Below are 22,659 nucleotides of genomic sequence, written 5' to 3' on the forward strand. Positions count from 1 at the left end.
GCTTTGTGCCTGAGGAAACAGCCATCCTCATAAAATCACAGATCCCCAAAGAATGGAAAGAAAAAAGCCATATGTCCCTTCATTTCCTGAAAATTTCAACTCTGGAAAGACACAAATTCTTTGCTCAGTAAACATAATCAGTTTTGCTTCCTCCTGCTTATGTTCTATGCCTCCAAATCCCTCCCCTACTTTTTCCTTCATTGAAGTTTCAAAAGTAAATAGAGATATTTTCATGGGCTAGGAAAAGGCATACTAAATGGTTCTGAATTTGTGGCTTAATCAATCCAATTCAAAAAACATGCATTAAGCCCCTACTAGGAGAAACTCTTACTATAATCAAGGACAAAAAAAATGATAAATGACATGCCATCTATAATATAGTTCCAACCTATCTTTCCACACATTTCTAACTGCTCACATTCCCAAAACTTTCATCCCAGTCAAATCACTTTATTCTTTGTCTTTCTCAAATCCATCTTACACTTTTATACCCTTAGAATTTTACTTAAACTACAATTTTCCCTGACTCACTTTTCTCCAAATATCAAACTTATACAATTCCCAAATTATTCTAGGCCACCAACCTACCTATGAATTCTGATGGCAATTGTCATTCACTTATTGAGTAGTTTTTCAGTCATATCCTACCATCATGATCCCATTTAGAGTTTTTTTTGGCAGAGATACTGGAATGGTTTGCTATTTCCTTCTCCAACTCATTGTATAGATGAAGAAACTGAAGCAAACAGAATTAAGTGACTTGCCCAAAGTCACAAAGCTAATAATTGTCTGAGGCTACATTTGAATTTAGTAAGATGAGCCTTCTTGCCTCCAGGCCCAGCATACTATCCATTGTACCACTTAGCTGCCTAGTCTTTTACTTAATAATTCAATTTAAAAATATTTATTAAATATCTACTGCCTTACATCATATCTCCAGAGCTTAGCACAGTACCTGGCACATAGCAGATCTTTAGTAAATGGTTACTGACTTGATTTGACTGTTGTGTGCTAGAAAATTAACCATGCACTGCTTGATAATTTTTTAATTATACTGAAATATTATTTAATAATCAGAAATTCATATTTATTATTTAAGTGTTTTCACTATTGACTACTGTTCTTACTAAGAGTATCCCTGTCCCTTATTGCCTAGGATGCTGCTCCCTTCTACTTTTCCTGTCTGACTATATATTTTCAGCGTCCCTTGAGGTTCATCATCTCCCTCCCACTCTCTAAGTGTGAATGTTCCCCAAGGATCTGATCCTTGATCTAGCCCCCTTCTCTTCTCTTTTACAAAATGGGTTCAACTGTCACACTGTAGATGACTTCCATAATCTATATATCTAGTCCCAAACTCTCCCCTGAGTTTATCTCAAATCTGCAACTGCCAGCTGGATATATCCAAAAGGATGTTCCACTGGTATCTCAACATGAACTCATAATCCCTCCAAAACCTACATCTCTTTCCAATTTTTCTATTCCTAATATTCTAATATTGGCACACTACTGTCAGGCAATAAAGATTTACTAGGTGTCTACCATGTACCAGAGATAGAAAGAGAAACAAAAACTGGTATCTGCTCTCAAGAAACTCACAATCTAACAAAATACAATAAGCAAACAAACATGTACAAACCACATACAGAACAAATAGGTAATAAATAAGAGAGAAGACACTAGAACTGAGATGGGTTGGGAAAGACTTCCTGTAGAAAAAGGAAGATAATCTGGCTCTCCCTTCATGCTCACTTCCCACATCTGGTCATCTGCCAAGTTTTGTCCATTATGCCTCTATAATTATCTCTTGAATCTATGATCTGCTCTCCTCTCAAATAATCTTACCCTAGTACAGAGCCTTATTAGCTCTGGTCTTTATTATTTTAACAATCTCATGAAGATCTCTCATTTCCATAAGCTTTCCTCTCCAAACTAGCCTTCACACAAATGCCAAGATCATCTTCTTCATGCATATGTCTAATTATGTCACTGTGTCCTTGCTTAAAAATAAAAAAAAAAAAAAACCTTTCAGTAGTTCCCTAGGAGAAAATACAAACTCTTTGATAAGGTATTTAAAATCTTCCACAATTTGGCTCCAGCTTACCTCTCCAGCCTGATTTCTCACTGCCTCCTTTACTTAATTCTATAATAATGATGATGATGATGATGATGATGATGAAGATGATGATGATGAAGGCAGCTAGGTAGCACAGCACTTTGAACCAGAGTCAGTAAGATCCGAATACAAATCTAACCATAGGCACTTACTTAGCCATGCAATCCTGTGCAAGTCACTTAACTGCTATCTGCTGCAGCTTCCTCATCTGTAAACGGGGACAATAATAGCTATTCCTGGGCTTATTGTAAGGATCAAATAATATCCACAAAGCATTATGCAAACCTTAAAGTAATATAATAATGCTAACTATAGTTCTTACTTATAAGGTTTGCAAAGTGTTTTACCTGTAATATTTCATTTGAGTTTCACAACAATCCTGAAGGTACTGTGAGGTAAGTGCTATATTAGTCCAGTTTTACAAATGAAGAAAATGAAGCTGAAGGATGATGGGTACTATCCCCTGCATCAGTTGATTGGTCAAATGGAATTATTTAAATCATATTTATTTATTTAATATTTTCCCCAGTTATATTTAAAACAATTTTTTTAACTTTTTAAAAAAAAATTTTGGGTTCCAGATTCTCTCCCTTATCCCCACCTCCATCCCCCATTAAGAACTTACATGTGAAATTATACAAAACATTTCCATAAAAGTCATGTGAAAGAAAACAGATCTCTCACCTTAATAAAAAAGAAAAACCCTCAAAAACAATAAAGTTAGAAAAAAGAGAGAATATGATTCAATCTCTATTCAGACACAATCAGTTTCTTCTCTGGGTATGAATAGGATTTGTCATCATAAGTCCTTCAGAGTAGTCATATAACATTGTACTACTGAGAATAGCAAAGTCACTTATTTACAGCTGGTCATCTCAGAATATTGCTATTACTTTGTATACTGTACATTTCACTTTGCTTGAGTTCATGGAGAACTCCATGATTTTTCTCCAAGAACATTTCTGCTCATCACTTCCCATAGAACAATTGCCCATGACAATCATTAACCACTCAAATGGCATTTATTAAGCATTTACTATTTGCCAGGCACCATGCTGAGCACTGGAGATACACAGCTAATACATATTTGGGGTACAATTCAAACTCAAGTCTTCCTGATTCTAAGTCCAATGGTCTATCCCCTATGCCACCTATCTGCCTCATCAAGATGCTACATTCTTGATAAAATAAACTAGTAACTGGTCTCCCAATTCAACATGTCAGTCTCATCTATATGTATTTGTACAGCAATTCTCAGTGCCTGAAATTACTTTTTCCTCATCAAAATCTCTCTCTGCCCTTAAGGCTAGGTTCAAGTGGCACCCTCTCCCCTAATTCCTACCCAGCAGCAAGTGTTCTTTTTAAATCTGATCGATTGCTTTTTCTGGATCTCTCCTCTGCTACTATCACATTCTCTTTTGTATTATATTTCTCATACTCCCTCTTAGCAGATTTTAAGCCCACTTCAACTAAGAATTATGTATGTCATTTTTCATCTTTGTGTTTCCAGCTCCTAACATAATGTCTTATTCACAGTTGGTGTTTAATATATTTAAGTATGTTGAAATGTTTACATCTTGTTTTCAAGATTAATGCTTGCCCTATGTTGACCCAATAAATATTAATATATGATAACCATTCTGACAGTAAATACCAGATTTAACATGTTTTTGAACCAGAATAAGATTTCATGTACAATTTTAACATACCTGCTGTAGTAGATTTTCCAACACCTCCTTTTCCAGAAGCTACTACTATGACTTGTTTCACACCTTCTATAGGTTTTTGCTTAGGAAGTCCTCGAGCCATGATCTGTGCTCTTCTGTCTTTTAAGGCATCACTGTCAGCGCCAGATGACTTTAAAAAAAATACATAATACATTTATGATAAATTCATCAACATGCCCACCTATAGCAACTATTAAAAATGCTTAGAAAGCAAAAAATAAAATTAGGTTAAAAATTATTGATAGCCAATCATTAAAAACACTCTTTTTCCCCCTGTTCAGTCTTGCTTAGCAACTGCCTCAGCTTGTGATCAATTATACACTTAACATCTAAAGCAAAAATTAGTAGATGATTTGAAATTTCTCAAAATAAAACTTTAAGCATTAATTATTTAATTTACACTAAGACTTGTTGGATACCCTGGATTGTGTGAGTAAAAGAGGGAAGAAGGAAGCTATAACACAATGAAAAGAATGCTTGTTCTGGAGTTAAGAGGCCTAGTTTTAACTCCCCCAAGAGACTATTATACAAACTTAAACCAAGTTTCTTGACATCAGTGAATCTCAGCATCCTCCTCTCTAAAATAAAGAGGAAGGACTAGGAGATTTCTAAGTCCTTTCAAACTCTAGTTCTGTGAAAAGCATAGGAAAAATCTTTCCAAATAGTGTTAACTCATCGAGTTTGCTGCTTATTCTATACACTCCTATGAATAGTGCTAAGGTTCGCTTATTATATAGACTCCATTCTAACTGCGTGGTCTGTGACCACCTACTCCGCCTCCTAGCATGTCCCAGCTGAGTGGGAGAGAGATGCCTAGAAAAGAAGTTAATCCTGACAACTCCACCTCCCATAGCCTCGGTGTGAGGAATGAGGCAAGGATGGTGGAAGAGGAAGATTTCCCCCTCCTCCCTCCCCCCAGCACTAAGGACTGGGAAAGGCAAAGTCAACTTGGAGGGAGAAGCCATAGGTTCATCTCCTGATTCTGTCACTGAGGACCCTGGAGAGAGCGCGCATTTATATGGATGGCACTTAAGGGTTTGCAAAGCCACAACAACCTGGGACACAGGTGCTATTATTAACTCCATCTTACAAAGGAGGAGACTGGGACTGATGAAGTGACTTGCCCAACACAACACAGGAAAGGGCTAAGGCCAAATGTGAAGTCGGGTCTAGCTGGCTCCAAGTCCTTCACTGTGTTATTTAGCAACCTCAAGTCACTTTCATCTTCTGGTCAGTTTCCTCATTGACAAAAAGCGGGCGGTAGCTTGGAATAAATGCAAGGGATCGGGTCCGGCAGGGAGGCAGCCAGGTGGCCAAGCGGATACAGCGCAGGTGCTGGAGACAAGAAGGCTCATCTATCTTCCCGAGTTCCAATCTGACACTGACTAGCTGTGGGTCATTTAACCCTGCCTGCTTCAGTTTTCCCATCTGTAAAATGGGTTGGAAAAAGAAACCCCCGCCCCCGTCTTTGCTAAGAAAACCCCAAACGGGGCCATAGAGTCTGACAGGACTGATGAACAAGTTTGAATTCTGGGACTTCTGGGAAAGTAAAAGACAAAACTGGAAAGTGTCTAGTCGCCCAGCTCGCCCTTGTCCCCACGTTGCTTCTACTGACCCGCGGCCGCCGAGGCGAGGCCCCGCCGCTCATCGGCCACGCAGAGCGGCGGACGGAGCCCCAGAGAGAGGCTTGGGGGAACAGCGGCAGCAGAAACCTCGGCCAGGCCCCCATGGCCTTCAGTCCATCCGGCCCGCGCTCCTGCGGCGTGGAGGTGACCACGGCCTTTCGGCGCGTGCTGATGACGTCACCTAGCAACGCTTGGCGTCCCCGCCCTGGAGACCGAGGAGAAGGCGGTGCTTCTTGTGGAACGGCCGCCCAATGGCCTACAAGCTCCGCGGATTTTGCCGAACCCAGGATCGGGGGCTCTTGCTCTTGTCTTCTAGGGGGATTGTTTCCCCTTGATCTGGATACTGATGACTTTCGTTCTGCGGGGTGTAGGTCTAAAAAACGGTGGCCCCGAGGTCTAGTCCACAAGACTGGAGATGCCGATCATTTGTGTTCACGACAGCGCGAGTCGCCCCGTGGAAATGGGGAGCTAAAAAGCATGAACCAAGGGGCTCTAAATACATTAAATAATTAACTGCGTTATTAAACTCTTACTTACTTTAAATAATTGATAAATAAGTCAATAAATAATTGAATAGCAGGGGAATAGGCCATTTTAATCTTAATGAAAGAATGACAAATGGGGAGGGGAAAGAAGGGGGAATAGTTTTTTTTGTTATTCTGAACGTGATGTTCACCAACAAATGAATATGTCCATGTATTATAAAGATCAGAGAAGACTGCATGTGAAACCGAGAATCTATTACTACTTCTTTTTTTAAAAGGGTGGGGGTGCTACAAATGGGAGAAACTATTGATGAAAGCACTATTGTTTTTATTTTTTATTTTTATTTTTTAATAACTTTTTATTGACAGAACCCATGCCAGGGTAATTTTTTACAACATTATCCTTTGCACTCACTTCTGTTCCGATTTTTCCCCTCCCTCCCTCCACCCTCTCCCCAAGATGGCAAGCAGTCCTTTACATGTTAAATAGATTACAGTAGATCTTGGATATAATATATGTGTGCAGAACCAAACAGTTCTCTTGTTGCTCAGGGAGAATTGGATTCAGGAGGTAGAAATAAGCCAGGAAGAAAATCAAAAATGCAAACAGTTTACATTCATTTCCCAGTGTTTTTTCTTTAGGTGTAGCTGCTTCTGTTCAGCATTGATCAATTGAAACTGAATTAGATTTTTTTTTTTTTTTTTTTTTTTTGTCGAAGAAATACACTTCCATCCGAATACATCCTCATACAGTATCGTTGTTGAGGTATGTAATGATTTCCTGGTTCTGCTCATTTCACTCAGCATCAGTTCATGTAAGTCTCACCAATCTTCTCTGTATTCATCCTGCTGGTCATTTCTTACGGAACAATAATATTCCATAACATCTATATACCACAATTTATTCAGCCATTCTCCAATTGATGGGCATCCATTCATTTTCCAGCTTCTGGCCACTACAAACATGGCTCCCACAAACATTTTGGCACATACAGGTCCCTTTCCCTTCTTTAGTATCTCTTTGGGGTAGAAGCCCAGTAGTAAGCACTATTGTTTTTAGGAAAGAGGTGATAGAGAGGACCCCATATATTCAGTGAGGCCCATGTGTGGTAAGGGCATTTTACTTGTGTGTGGCTCAGTAGAAAACAAAAAAAGCATTTCTAGCTTCTTTCTCTTCACCCTTCTCCAAGAAAGACTTTCATTTCCTGTCAAGAAGAGAAGCAGAAGGTTGGGACCAGAAGCTTCTCTGCTCTCTTCAGAGAGAGGGAGATACTATACTAGAAATATATCTATTTGTTTCCTTAAATATTGTTCATCTAGGGAATATGATTTAGTTCCATCTAACTTTTGATCACTTTGTTATTTTGAGTTGTTAAGGAAAGGCCCCAAGCTTTATTTCCAGGCACAACATCTTTCACACTTAATACTGATTCTACAATGAATATACATAAAAAAAATAGCAAAGAAAATTATTTATCCCATTCATAGCAAAACAGAAAACAGAGAAGATGTTCATATGAAAATATATATGAGACAGTACAAAATGAAGGAACTCTTCCCATCAGTCCAATCTAAAGGGTGTCCTAGATTTCACCCATTCACCTAAGTATCTAGACGCAGGTGTCCTCAAAATTTTTAAATAGGGGGCTAGTTCACTGTCCCTCAGACTGTTGGAGGGCCTGACTATAGTAAAAACAAAAACTTTGTTTTGTGGGCCTTTAAAGAAAGAAACTTCATAGCCCTGGGTGAGGGGGATAAACATCCTCAGCTACTGCATCTGGCCTGTGGCCGTAGTTTGAGGACACCTGATTCTAGAGTCTCAAGCTAGTAATAAGGACATGATAAAGACTGCCTCTCTTCTCATGTCTTCCCAGAGGCTTTTCTTTCAGCAATATGAAGAAAGTTGGCTTCTTTCATCTCTTCTCTTGAATCTGGAAGCTGACTTGATGTGCTATGCTGAGAGTCTCAAAGTGGGATTCACATAGAAATACTGACCCTGATGAGTGCCAAAGCAGTGACTGGCCAAGAACTGAAGCTCTCACTTCTCACCAACTTCACTCTGCCCCTCACAACACCACCTCCACCAATAATAAGAATGTCTCATAGCAATGGGCCTTGAAATAGGGATTTTATTAGTTTTACTTAATTGGTTTATTTTGTTGCAAGAGATAATTCAAGGAATGGGTGTATCTGTAAGTGTAAAGTAATATCACCATCTTAGTAAATATCAGCATAAAGTAAAAACAGCATATCAATAAAACTTCAGACTGGATAAAATGGGAATAATTTTAATGCAAAAAAAGTGCCTAGAAATAATAGACAACTGTTGGAACTTATTAAATAAGATGATATGGTCAGACCTCCAAAGGAGGTCCTTTAGACCTTACTTTGTGGCTAAGTGGACAATGAATTGGAGCTGGTAAATAGAGACTAGAAGACCAATTAGGAGACTATAGCAATACTCTAGTTGAAAGGTGATAAGGCCCTGAACTTGATTATGTGAGTGAAGAGAATGAGAGATACCTAAGAGATGTTCTGACTATAGAAATAACAAAATATGTCAGTCCTTCAATCAACAAGGCTTTATTAAACCCCTACTATATCCTTGATACTGTGCTAAGTCCTGAAAATACAAATACAAGCAGATAGTCCTTGCTTTTAAGAAGTTTACTTTCTAATAAGGAAAAGCAACACAAAGGGAAGCTAAAAAGGGTGAGAAAAGAGGGAAGAGAGATTAAGATCACAGGTTCACAGAAGAGAAATATCTTGAAAATATCCTGGAGAAGAAAAAAGTAAATGGTTTGAGAATCCTTTTTACATGAAGATTCTAGGAAGAGCTGTCCACTACAAGAGAGGAGCTAGTGGGCAGAGGTTATTTCCAGTCTGTGAATTAGGATTAAAGTGAACTTGCAGGATGAAGTTTCTAGAATACAATAGAAAAAATTCAGGATTCAGTCTGGAAAGAAATAAAGCAACTGAAGATGACAATTGATTTCATGTATGAGGTGAGTGAGAGTGAAGGTTACATCAAGTAAATCTGAGTAACTGGGAGGATAGTAGTATGCTTGAGATAATAGAAAAGGGTAGATTTGAGAGGAAAGATGATGAGATCTGTCCTAAAATACTAAGTTTGAGATCAGTTCTAAACAAGCCATTTCACTTAAGCAGTTAAGTGTTGTAAGATTAGAGTTCAAGAGAGAACTGAATATATCGCAATGAAAGTCATCTCATAGACGGGGGCTGATGAGACCAAGAGAGAAAATGTAAAGAGAAAAGAGAAGACAGTCCAGGAAAAAGCCTTGGAAGTCACAATGTGGGTGGAATGGATGACGAATGGATGATGAACCAGAGAAGGGGACTAACAAGGAATGGTCACACAACCACGGAGAGTCAGGAGAGGGATGGAGAGAAACAGAGAGACAGGCAGAGACACAAAATGTGTATTCAAGAGTGGTATTCAGTTTACATGCTAGAGAGAACTCAAACAAAATGAAAACTTAGAAGAGGCTATTGGACTTCGCAATTAAAAGTCAGAGAAAGAGAGAAAAGATAATAGTGATGAGGTCTTGGATTGCAAAGAGCTTAGAAGAGAATGAGATAAGAGAAAATAGAAGTATATAGATAGCTTTCTCAAAGATTTTTTTCCCAAAAGTTTGGCTGAGAAAGGAAGGACAAATATACAATAGGAAGCAGGAATTGTTGACTCTTATGTGGGTTGCTTTTTGTTTGTTTTTTAAGATGGGAGAAACACTGGCATGCTTGTGGGCAGCAGGAAAATGATCAGTAGATAGAGATATGTGAAAAACTGAAGAAAAGTAAAATGATGGTGAAGATAATCTTCTAGAGAAAATACAAGAGAATGAGAATAGGTAGAGAGGTTGGTATTAATAAAGAGAAGGGCTACCTCTTCATGAGAGACTGGAGTAAAGAAAGAACTACTTAGGTTACTGTCAAAGGTCTGTGAAATAAGAGGAGAAAGCCTGGGTGAATAGTCACTATTAGGTAAAATATGAAACAAGGACTTTAGGTAAGAGTGTGGAAGAAGGAATTTTTTTTTTGGAGCTTCACATCCTTAAGGCGGTCACTTAAGTCACGTGTCAGCCTCGGGGACTCTACATGAAGTGCAGAGGGGATGACAAATTTGCAGCCAAAGGGTGAGCAGTAGTTGATGCTCACCTCCTGGAACACCTGCTGAGGGATGCTAATGTCGTGCAGGTAAACGCGTCTCGCACGCTCACCGAGGGGCAGGGGCAGGCCCAGGGCCAGGGACCACTTGGCATTGATGCCCAGCTCAGCCTCGCCCATGGGCGGGTCAATGCTGAGGACAGGCACCCAGTTCTGATTGGCCCAGTCTACAGCTGCTTTGTACCAGGACTGGTCGCCAAGGAAGATGTTCTCAATCTAGGCAATTGATCACCAGGTCCATGGGGCTGGTGGGGAGGTCTTCCCAGATGTCAGGGATGTGCTGGCCTTGAGAGGAAGGCCAACTCCTTTGACGTACCCCTTGCCTCAGGCCCTGCAGATGCTCTTCTGTACAGGGGCAAGCATTCTCTTATTAGAACATGAGCCTCCTTCCCATGTGGGCTGAACTTTGCACATCTCTGGATATCCAGGGTTGCTGAAATACCTTTGAAATTAGACACCTGCTGGCCCTGTGTCTTACTTTAAAGGAACAGTTCATTGGTGATAGACTCTAACATCTTGACAAAGTTAGGCAGGAAGAGGATGATGTGGACATCGTGGTTGGCAAGATGTTGTGGCCCACAACTTATACCCTGAGACTCCTTCACATGAGGACCACAAAGTAGGGCTACTGTGGGCCTTTGGTGGACATTCTTGGGATTCAATCTGTTAGGTCCTCCCAACAGGGTCAGGGCCATTTGGCTGGCACAAACTCCAGTCATCTCCAGCCTCTGTTCCAGTGTAAGATCATGCTTCTCGGCTACTGATAATAGCTTCTTGTGCAGCTCATAGGAGACACTCGGGACAACCAGCCCAGAGTCAGTATAGAATTCTTTGCTTGTATTCTGGGGCACCACAATCCATCATTATCTGATTGGTTCAGATTCTAATGTTTTCATCATGACAGTATCAAGTGGGTCTTTCATTTGGAATACCCCTGGAATGGCTACCACTCCTGGAAGAAGGAATTCTATAGGGGAGCTTGAGAAGTTTTAGAAGAGTTCCACTGAAAAGTGACAGAGAAGAGGGGGAAAAGGATTTCTTATTTGAGCTTTTTTTAATTAAAAAGAAAATTAAATGCAAAGAAAAGTAAGAATGCAATGTAATGGAATAAGAAGTTGGTAGGTACAAGGAGGTGAAAGGAGGGAGGCAGAGCCAGATCTTAATGAGAGCCAAAACATGGAAAGAATATGAGAAGATAGAAATAGATTGAATATTCTTGGCCTGATTTTACTTTGTTTTTTTTTTTTTTTTTGATGAAATCTAAATCTGAGATAAGAGTTGACTGACCTATGAGCCAAATCTGGACTTCTGCCAGTTTTGTACAGCTTATGATCTGTACAATGGTTTTTACATTTTTAAATACAAAATTACATTCTTAGATTGTGTGTCATACAAAAAAAGAAGGCAAGCCAGATTTGGCCTGTGGGCCATTTATGTATTATTTTCATTGCAGTGGCCTGAATACCACCAGTAACAGAAGCACAGGAGTCCTCCCACAGTGTAAGAACAACCCTGCTCAGCCTGTTTTGAATATTTGTGTTGCAGATTTAGAACTGAAGGAATATGAGCAATCATCTAATATAATATCCTCATTTTTCAGGTAGGAAAACCAATGCCCCAAAACTAAGCCTTTATTAAGTAACTTATCAAAGACCACAAAATAAATAACTGAAAGTCCTAGGATTCAAATACCATTTCTGACTTCAGATTCAGTACTCTGCATTGTACTACTACTCTGCCTTCCATGAAGGACCCTAGCATAAACATTAAACACAAGGTAAAAAGGCAAAATAGGTACAAAGAAATAATTATTTTTGACAATTCAACTAAAATACAAAAAGAATTACATTGCTGACACTAGCTGCAAGTTTTAACTAATTTAGTTAGGGTCACAATCCCTCATAAAATATCTTGGAGATGATATTCTAAGCAGAGAGAATATCATGAGAGGGTTAAGAGGAAGGTAAACTGAAGACACACCCAGAAAATATTTATCCATCCAGTTTGGTTCAAGCAAACAGTACCTGAAGAGAAGATAAATCTAGAAGAGGAGAGTAGACCAGATCATACAGGCCTTAAATTACAGGATAAGAAGTTTGGGCCTTGTTAGCCAACAATTAGAAATTACAAATGCTCTTGAATTAGAGAATATGATTATGATTGTGCTTTAGAAAAATTAATCTGGCAATTGTGTTGGATGGTTTGCAAGTGAAAATTAAAGTCAGAGAAGCAACTTTGAAATCTGTTGCCTTAGGCATGGCACAAATCATAATACAATTTTTTGTTTGATTTCAATTATTATACTGGTTTAAGCAAGAGTTATAATCTATAGGGTTTGGGTAGGCTGCAGGGAAGGAAAGGAAGAATTCCAAAGTTCTCTATGCCAAAAATAAACTGTAGAGATTATTTAATTACTAAATACTTTCCAGGATTGAATTTAGTCTGCTTGAGTTCGGCACTTTGGTAAAAGTCACAGATTATAATCTTTTCTTCTAATTTAGCACTTACTTTGCACTTTGTCCTAACCATTTGATGATATGATGGCACCAAAGACTAATTTATTACCAGTGGTTACCTATTCAAATATATTTATCATCATGACATATCTTTTCTACCTGTTAATTTACCATCTATCATTTTTTTTTGAGTGGGGGGGGAAAGGAAGAAAATCAATCGGGATTAAATGATTTACATAAAATACACAGTTAATAAGTATCTGAGATCACATTAGAACTCAAATCTTCCTGATTCCAAGCCTGATTCTATTCACTGCACCACCACCATCTTCTATTCTTAATCCCTGCCAATCCAATGTAGATAAATTATGTTGGCCTAGCCCAGCTCCAAATTCCCACCTCTCACTGTCATGCTATCTTAAACTACATTAAGAGAAGCCTATTTTAAAGGAAGAAGAAAGTGACAATCCCACTCTACCATTCCTTTTTCTGACCTTATTTCAATGGAGCAGTAAATATTTCATAAGCACCTGCTAAGTGCTTTGGAGAAGAAAAAAGAGGAAGAGAAAAAGAAAAAGGAGGAGAAAGAGGAGAAGAAGGAGGAGGAGGAAGAGAAGAAGAAGGAGGAGAAGAGAAGAAGGAGGAGGAGGAGAGAAGAAGAAGGAAGAAGAAGAAGAGCAAAAGGAGGAGGAGGAGGAGGAGGAGGAAGACAAATCCAACTGACAATAGATCTGTTTGTACAGGTATTATGTTAGTTTCTGGGATCCAGATTAGAATCTGGGATTCTGGGACAATAGATCTGTTTGTACAGGTATTATGTTAGTTTCTGGGATCCACAGTTTAAACAAGGCACTGATAGTGGAAAACATCCAGAGAAGGTAAAAGGCCTTGCCTGGAATCCATATCACAAGGATCCCTTGAGGAAAATGAGGATGTTTATCCTAGAGAAGTGATTTGGGAGGACATGACATCTCTTCTAAAGTTTTTGAAGGGCTTCAAGGTAGAAGAGAGTTTAGACTTGTTTTACTTACCCCCAGAGTGCAGAACCAAAAGCAACTGGTTTACATTGCAGAGATCATTCTTGTCTTGATACCATGAGAAACTTCCTAAGAACTAGAGCTGGACAGAAGTGGAATGAATTGCCCCAAGATGCTTCCTGAAGCCCTACCCTCCCAACCCTCATCACCATCTACTGCTTTCACCCTCCTCAATTCACTTTTTATTACCTAATAGATAATATGTATCTATTATGTATTATTCTGTGCTATACTTCCTTCTGAAATGTAACTTTTTGGAGGATACTGGCATCTTTGTTTCCACCTTTGTCTCTCAGAGCTCAGCACATGGCACTGGGACTCTGTGTGTGTGTGTGTGTGTGTGTGAGAGAGAGAGAGAGAGAGAGAGAGAGAGAGAGAGAGAGAGAGAGAGAAATGAAATTACCAGAGATTCACCAAAATCAAGTGAGAATCAGAAGAAGGAAAATACTTAGATCTCTGTTTGCTTCATGCTCCTGCCAAAATAAAAATGTCATTTGGAACTGTAAGGGACAGACTGACGACTAAAGCCCAGTCCTTAGAACAAGAGCAATATGCTCTCTCCCAAGGATTGGTAATACAGCTTTTCGAAACATATAATAGAAGGGGAATATGTGCAGGTATCCTGTTTCCTCTCAATTTACCCAAGAGGTGATGAACAGAGAATGAATACAAAAGGTATGACAAAAGCTCTTTCCCTTCCCTGGAAACTTTCAAGTAAAAAGCTTCCTGGTAGGAAAAGAGGTAGTGGCAGCTGCTTCACCTCTCTATGCAAACCATCAATATGGCAACAATGCATGGCTCTGTTTTTTTTTCTGTCCCTGTTGTAGATTCTCTTCTGATCACAGGTAAAGGAATATCAGAGATAGAATGGATCACATTATAAGCTTGTGAGTTTCGAAAGTTTGGGAAAGTCACAAGAGGATCCATAACTAGAATCCACAGCAGATTGTTATGGTAGCCACAACAGCAGAGCCCAGTGAGGAGCTGGCCAAGCATTCAATCCATCTTGTAGAGAAGTTAGATGGTCCTGAAAGTTGAACAGTGATTTGTACATCAACTTTTCCAACATCTAGAAGTGAACCTTTTGGGATAAAAGAGTTGGTAATTATCACTTTAAGTCTAGGTCCACCACACTCATCAGGACTAAAGCAGTCAAATTGATTAGAGCTTCCAATCTCAAACATTTTTATACTTCAGTTTTTTTACTATATCATCTCAATAAATATTTCTTTGTAAAAACTAATTGATGTTAATTGATAAACTGATTGTGAGGATAAAATGGTCAAAATTATACTGGGACAGTAACCACCAGCTAAATAATACTGAGGAGACAGTAAATGGGTGAATGATATTGGGAGGAATAAATCACAGGAAGTGAACAGTAACTTTAAGTTAACCTTAGGACTCTGAGAGGGAAGAAATAACTTTGCCCTGAGGATCCAATTTGCCAGCCTAAAAGGACTGGGAAAATGGTTGAGTCTCTATATAATACATAATATTGTAGAATTCATTTATACTCTGGGCAGCAAGGTGGCACAATGAATAGAGTGCCAGGCTGGACATAAGAAAACTCATCTTCTTGAGTTCAAATCTGGCTTCAGACACTTACTAGCTGCTGGCACCACAAGCAAACCATTTAATCCTGTTTGCCTCAGTTTTTTCATCTATAAGATGATCTGAAAAAAGGAAATGGTAAATCATTTCAATATCATTGCCAAGAAAACCCAAAATGGGATCATGAATAGTCAGGCAGTCTACAAGTAACTGAGCAACCACAACAATCTATGCTTTACTGGCTATTTCTCATTTATAAGCATATCACTCAATATCATTTGAATCTATTTTAAGTTCTGAGTCATAGGCAATGATTCAACTTATTAATTTTATGTGTTTAGGCATATATAAATTCCTATATATCTATAGATTACAAATTGGCATGTTTCCTGTAAATTTAGTAGTTTCAAAAATTAAGGTCCATTTGGATATTACAGAAAAATAAATAAAACCTATCATATACATTAACATACTATCTGCCTTTTTAAAACAGTAGAGCAATAACATGAGTAATAAAGAATTATATCAATCAGGGTGGAATTGGTAGTAGTAGACAAAATTATAAAGAAGGTATTTTATCATAGCCAATCTCACATCCCACTGGTTCCTTGGTTTCCTCTCTCCCTTCCTCCTCCTCCTGAGTGTGTGTGTGTGTGTGTGTGTGTGTGTATGTGTGTATATGTGTGTGTGTGTATCCCACTGCCATTTAACATTGTCCATGAGCATTTGATAACATATTCATGATTTAAAAAAAAACAACAAAAAAATTTTAGTCAATATTGAGGACATTTACACTTTAATAGAGGTTTCTTAAAAACTAAAAAGCCTTAAAAATCCAAATAACTGAACCTCTTTAATAGTGGGATTTCAGGGATAAAGGAATAAACACAAAATTTGGAATCAGATGACCTGCTTTCATTTCTTCCACCTATGAAACTAGGGGTATGCTGAAGCCAGCTCAAACTGATTCTCAGCAGAGGCAATTATAGAGCTTTCAATGTGATCATTTATATCTTGGAAATCAACAAGTCCTATAAATCAGGGCTTGATTTATTGTTTTGTTGATTATCTAGACTCAATACAATGTTAATTAAATTTAATTTGAAGTTAAAAGTATATTATGGATACATTTGTCTGTTGTATATTCAGACTCAGTTGTTACACATTTTCCAGCATACTACTAAAGGTAACCCTGGCTAAGGGCCTCTATGTCTAAGCTTCAGCTTTTTCATTAATAAAATGAGTGGGTTAGTCTGGATGATCTCTATGATTCTTTTTAGTTTTAAATCTATGATTCTATGGCAAACCAGCAAGGTCAACATTTTGAGAAGCAAACATAGAGACAAAGAAAGAAACAGAGAGAGGCTATGAAGTTTAACCTCTTCCTTAACAGATGAAAGAACAGATGAAGAAACTGAGATTGAAGAGATTAAATAATTTTCTCAGAGTTACATAGATGATATTTGAGTAAGCTCAGATCTTCCAGATTTCAAATCGAGAACTCTATTTGCTGTGCCACCCAGCCTCCATAGAGCTTATTTACATTAAATGCTCCTTCCAAATTCTATTCCTTTAAAATATTTTCTATTATGATTATTAGTCTATAATGTTTCTATTCTATTGTAATTATACTCTATTATTATAACTTAAGCATAAATATTTTCCCTAATTAAATTCTTTAATTTATGTCTGTCTGCTAGCCCCTGTGTTTAATCAATAAATATATGGAAGGAAATATAAAACAATATTGTCATTTGCTTATTTTTTTTGTATTGGCTAAAGATCTTCTTTCTGGTCTATTCTGCAAGGGACTAAAGTTGTAGTGTTACTGTTCTCAAAATGTACCTGAGGGTCTCCTCCATTCTATAATATTTAGACAGGGGGTATACTTTTTAATGTATAATGAATACACAAAAAGTAATACAAATAAAGGTTTTTTACTGACACTAATAACAGCTAACTGCACAGTAGGATAGTGGCCTGGGGAGATGAAGGATGATTTTGTAGATGGGAGGCATTCAACTGGCCAGTGTAAACCAATTTAAAATAGTTATCTCCACCCCAGGAGAAATATAATGATGTCTGTTAGAATCACTGAAGGCAATACAAATCAATGTTGCAGAAAATTCTTCAAAATTATCCTCAGAAGGACCTGTGAACCAGAATCAGTACAACCCTATGATGAATAATACATGATATTTCTATAACCTTTTGCTATACAGAATGTTTTCACATTTGTTCCTCATAACATTCCTCTGAAATAGATCAGATATTATTATTGTTATTATTATTATTTCCATTTTACTGATGAGGAAATAGAGGTCTATATTTGCTCAAAGTAATATAGCTAGTAAATGATAGAAATGGGACTAAGTTTTCTGATTCATGACTCACCTGTCTTGTCACTATGCCAAACTACCAAAACCAATAATATTCTATAAATGCAATTTGCAATAGCAAGGAGAGTACCATTACATAAGAGAGAAAAGTAGATTCCTATAACTACTTAATTAGGTAGGCAAATACACTAATTTCTAAAATCAATAAAGGCACAAAATGTTACTCACCTGGTTTTTACTGAAATATTCTTAATTTCTACTTTTAAAATATTAAAAGAGTTCAAATCATATTAGACTATTATTTCAATAATAAGAGTGTAAAAGTTTCTACCCTATCCAAATCTAAGCCAATATTCAATTTCTTACTCAAGCTCTACTTTCTCCATGAAATCTGATTCCTTGATTTGCTAAGCCCTGTGATGTGGTCAACATTTTATTTAACAACAAAAAAGAAAGCTTAACAATATGCTGCTATTTTAAAGTTCTAAGTTTTCAAGACTGTCATTAATGGGGACTCTCTAATACAGTTTCATGTCAGTTATAATGCAAGTTATCCAGAGGTCATTCAAAGTATCTTTCATGCATAATGAATAGTATTCTCTTACTATATCATCTGTACAAATAATTTTGGGCATCTAATTCTATTCTAAAAAAAATTATCCAATTGTTTCATCTACTTCACAATTATTATCTCATTTAATCCTTACAACCATGGGAAGTATATACTATACTTATCTCCATTTTACAGATGTGGACATTGAAGCAAACAGAGGTTAAGTGATTCACTAATTCTAAATTTCAAGCCTGGTGCTCTATCCACTGTACCACCTAGCTGCCTTAAAGATGAAGACAGACAAAATTCTACAACTAGATCTTTTTCTCTTCACACTAAACATTCCTTATTTCTTCAACTAATGTTTGATATCTAGTCCTTTCACCATCTTGGTCACCCTCTCCTGTTCAAATTCTACCTAATATCCTCCTAAATTATGGTACTCATAGGAGGGGATGGTACAAGCTATTATAGTCAATGACCTAAGTGATCATAAGATGGTCATCTGCTCATGTTGGACAAGAGAGAATGGTCTGGAGGTTTAAAAATAAATCCGTGAGTCACCTCCACCACACTGGGATTGGTCACCATGACAAAAAAAAACACAAAAACAAAAACAAAGAAAAAAAAAAAAGTAAAGGGCCTCTAGTTAGCTTCCTAAGATTAAGTAAGTGAATTAAAATCTGCAGCTAACTGCTCCACAATCTAATATACAGTATAATCACTACTGCTATGAAATTATATCAAAATATAGTAGGTATTTAATAAATTATTTCTCACAACTGTTAATTCATATTGAAATTGCCATTGTCAGTCAATAAGCATTTATAAGTCTTTATAAGTTCTAAGCACTGGGGATACCAAGAAAGGTAAAAGTATAGTTCCTGTCCTCCAGGACAACCTACATATAACTGTGTGTATGTATATGTGTGGATAATTAGACAGATACAGAGATAGAAAGATAGATATAGACATACCTTAGAGATATGAGTTCAGTTCCAGACCACTACAATAAAGTGAATATTGCAATAAAGCAAATCACAATAATGTTTGATTTCCCAGTATAGCTAAAAGTTATGTTATTCCACACTGTAGCTTATTAAGTATGCAATAGTATTATGTCTAAAAATATAAATATCTTAACTTAAAAATACTTTATTGCTAAAAAAAAAATGCTGACCATCATATGAATCTTAACTGAGTCATAATCTTTTAGCTGGTGGAAGGTTTTATCTCAATGCTGATGACTACTGACTGATCAGAATGGTAGTTACTAAATGCTGGAATGCCCATGGTAATTTCTTTTTTTTTTCTTTATTTAATAGCCTTTTATTTACAGGATATATGCATGGGGGTAATTTCTTATAAACTGACTCTTTTATTTCAATACTTAGAGGCCATTGTAGGGTTATTCATTGGCCTAATTTCAATATTGTTGTGTCTCAGGGAATAGGTAGGCCCAAGAAGAGGGAGAGAGACAGGAATGGCTTATAAGTGCAGCAGTAAGAACACAGAATACACACTTTTATTTTATGGGTGTGGTTCATGGTACCCCAAACAATAGTAACGTTACAATAGTAATATTGTAATATTACAATATTATAATAGTAACATCAAAGATCATTAATCACAGATCACCATAACAGAAATAGCAATAATAATAAAGTTTGAAATATGTCAAGAATTACCAAAATGTGACACAGAGACATGATGTGAACACAAAGCTGTTGGAAAAAATGCTAGAGGCATAGTTGTCATAAACCTTCAATTTATATATAAAAAAAACCATAATATCTGAGAGGTACAATAAAGTAAAGTACAATAAAACAAAGTATGCCTTTGTGTGTATGTGTGTTTACATGCACATATATATGTGTATAAGTATACACATATTTGTATGTATACATATACTTACATATAATATATACAGGAAATCTCAATTCACTAACACCCCAAAATCTTTTTCAGACAAATTGGCCATCATATGGTAGATGTTTTTTGTCAATTATGAAATTTTTATATATTCCTATTAAAATTTCATTTTTGTAGAATTAGACTATCCTACTAGACTGCTGAGATCATTTAGGAGCCTGAATCTGTCATCCAGTGTGTTTGCTGTCCCTTCTTACTCTGTGGCATCTAAAATTTTATAAGCAGGTATAGGTGGGTAATAGTAATAATTTACTGACCTGTAAATCTTCTTGGAAGATAGAAATCCTATAATAATTCTACTTACTTTTTATGGAATAGGCATTAATATTTAAAGTTCTATCTTTCCTCAAGTTTCTGTTCTTAAGAATTAGGTTTTCTCAATCCCTGGATTTTCCACCAGAGATAGAAAGGCAAGTACCATTTGCCCTGAGCTCATGTCTTCTCTTTAATAGTGCTTTGTACAAAGCCAGTTAGTGAGCATTTCATCTCAAAACAGTGATTAAACACCTAGCCTAGGGTCAATGACTCAACCATTTTTCTTTAATCCTTCAGGAACTAGTCTCAGTGAAAAAAATCCAAGTTGTGCCAGTGATTTTCCACCTAACCCCTGAAAGGCTATTGTTTAGTCATTTCAATCATGTCCAATTTTTCATGACCCCATTTGGGGTTTTCTTGGCAAAGCTTTGGGGAATGGTTTGTCATTTTCTCCTCCAACTCATTGTACTCAAAGTCCATTCTTTTGCTTCTGTTTACCTATTAAGAAAAAAAAAAAAAGTTAGGAAGTATTTGAGGTCTAATTTAAACACTCTAACCATTGTACCACCTCCCTGCCTGAAAGGTACAAAAATCTTTCTCCTGAAAGGGGAAGGGAGAACCTACTTTGGGACTGGGGAAAATGGTTCTAATAGCCACTAATTCCTCTTTGGGTTTATTAATGGGTCTTAAATAATGGAGCTTAAATTAAATCAAATTAATGGGGATTAAATAAAAATAATGGTTTGTATGTAGGACTGCACAAATATAGGTTTTAAAAGAATCTCCAGGGCAGTTAGATGGCAAAGTAGATAGAGCATCAGCCCTGAAGCAGGAGGACCTGAGTTCAAATTCTGCCTCGCATATTTAATATTTATTAGCTGTGTAATCCTAGGCAAGCTACTTAACCTCACTTGCCTCACCAGAAACAAAAAGAATATCAGGACTTTATATGTGGTAGAAGGAATATCAATTTTATAAGACTAAGATTGTTTATCTTTAAGGGACAAAGAGTCCATCCTTGAGATTTGATCATCCTGGGATTAGGGTTTGAATCACTGATAATCAACAGAATTCTTCTCCAATGAGTACCATTTTCCCCCAGGGACCTATAACTATGTAGATTCTTCTCATAATGAAAATAAATTTGGAACTGCTAGGACTGCCTAGACTTGGTATGACCTAGTTATGGGTAATCTACTTTTCCCTTTGGCAACTTAGAAACCTTATGCTATCCTGTCATATTTCTTTTCTTTGGTCTTATTAGATAATATTTGTAAAGTACTTATCACAGTCCCTAGTACATGTAGTTGTTTTTCAGTTGTTTTCAACTGTGTACAGTTTCTCATGATCCCTTTTGGGGTTTTCCTGTCAAAGATAATGGAGCTTTTGCCATTTCCTTCTCCAGCTCATTTTACAGAAGAGGAAACTAAAGCAAACAGGGTTAAGTGACTAACTGCCCACCAAATATCTAGTAGTTGCTTAATAAATAAATGCTTCTTTGCCTTTCCCCAGTCAATGTTTCAGAGAATTTCATCTCATCCCAGAAACCTAAGTAATAAAGTCCAGGCTTTTGTTGTCTTATACCAAATAAGCGAACATTTATAAATGTTTAGCCCAGTACCTGGGCACAAAGTAGACACTTAATACATGGTCACCTTCCCCTCTCTATCACAGGAGGCAGACAGATAAAATGTATGAAGCATAACCAGCTGCCCTGAAGATCCTGATTAAGAGGAATAATAACTAACAAGTGGGGACATTTGGGAGCTTGTCTGGATCATTTTTGGAAGTTTCTTGCAAAACTGTGTGTGTTTCCTTTTGAATATATATTCCTATAGAGAGATACCAATAGGAATATATATTGAATATATAGAGACATATATTTGAAAAGAAACATCATCTATATCTATATATAGATATGATATGTAGAATGGGATATTCCAGACCTTAGTTTTCTAAACATATCTCTACAATTCAAGCTGCCCTTTATAATTGTGTCACAGTTATATGTGACACAATTCTTTCTATGTTAGACAAGCTGAGCTGTTACATTTAAAAAATTCAAAATTCATCAAACAACAGTCGGTTCTTAAAGCTGTCATTTATCCACCATGGAAGGAGTAGGCAGATCATAATGCTGGCTTTTAGTTCTTGGCAGGCAGACTCAAATAAAATTGTAGATAGGTAGAGAGCAGGGAATTAAATTAAAAGCAAGTGCCAAGAAAGAGAAAAGAAAATGAAAAGGGGAGAATGTAGTATGACATCAGGGTGTGCTCTACAGCAATACTCTCCGAAGACTTACAAGGATGCTGCTTTCCCTCAAACAATAAAGACACCTATGATTTATTAGCAAGCTATTATGAGTCTTTCAATTGTCAAGAAATTGGTACCTTGC

The 22,659-nt window shown here is 37.1% G+C and overlaps 1 protein-coding gene and 1 pseudogene across 2 annotated transcripts in view; both read right to left on the minus strand.

The window, feature by feature from the left end:
* The window catches only part of NUBPL (nucleotide binding protein like), a 317,209-nt gene extending 311,573 nt beyond the window's left edge, over positions 1 to 5,636 (minus strand). Inside the window, exons 1-2 of one of the 2 annotated variants that reach the window (XM_031952254.1) lie at positions 5,459 to 5,636; positions 3,826 to 3,973 (exon numbers count right to left, since the gene is read on the minus strand). In XM_031952254.1, coding sequence (XP_031808114.1) covers positions 3,826 to 3,973; positions 5,459 to 5,572 — 262 coding nt within the window. In that variant the 5' untranslated portion in view covers positions 5,573 to 5,636. The remainder of the gene's footprint in view (positions 1 to 3,825; positions 3,974 to 5,458) is intronic. The other variant, XM_031952255.1, reaches the window with a different exon arrangement.
* A 4,340-nt stretch (positions 5,637 to 9,976) lies between these two features.
* On the minus strand, positions 9,977 to 17,047 carry LOC100916506 (annotated as a pseudogene).
* Between the last annotated feature and the right edge of the window lie 5,612 nt (positions 17,048 to 22,659).

Source organism: Sarcophilus harrisii, chromosome 2 (assembly GCF_902635505.1).
Source record: "Sarcophilus harrisii chromosome 2, mSarHar1.11, whole genome shotgun sequence".
NCBI classification, from domain to species: Eukaryota; Metazoa; Chordata; class Mammalia; order Dasyuromorphia; family Dasyuridae; genus Sarcophilus; species Sarcophilus harrisii.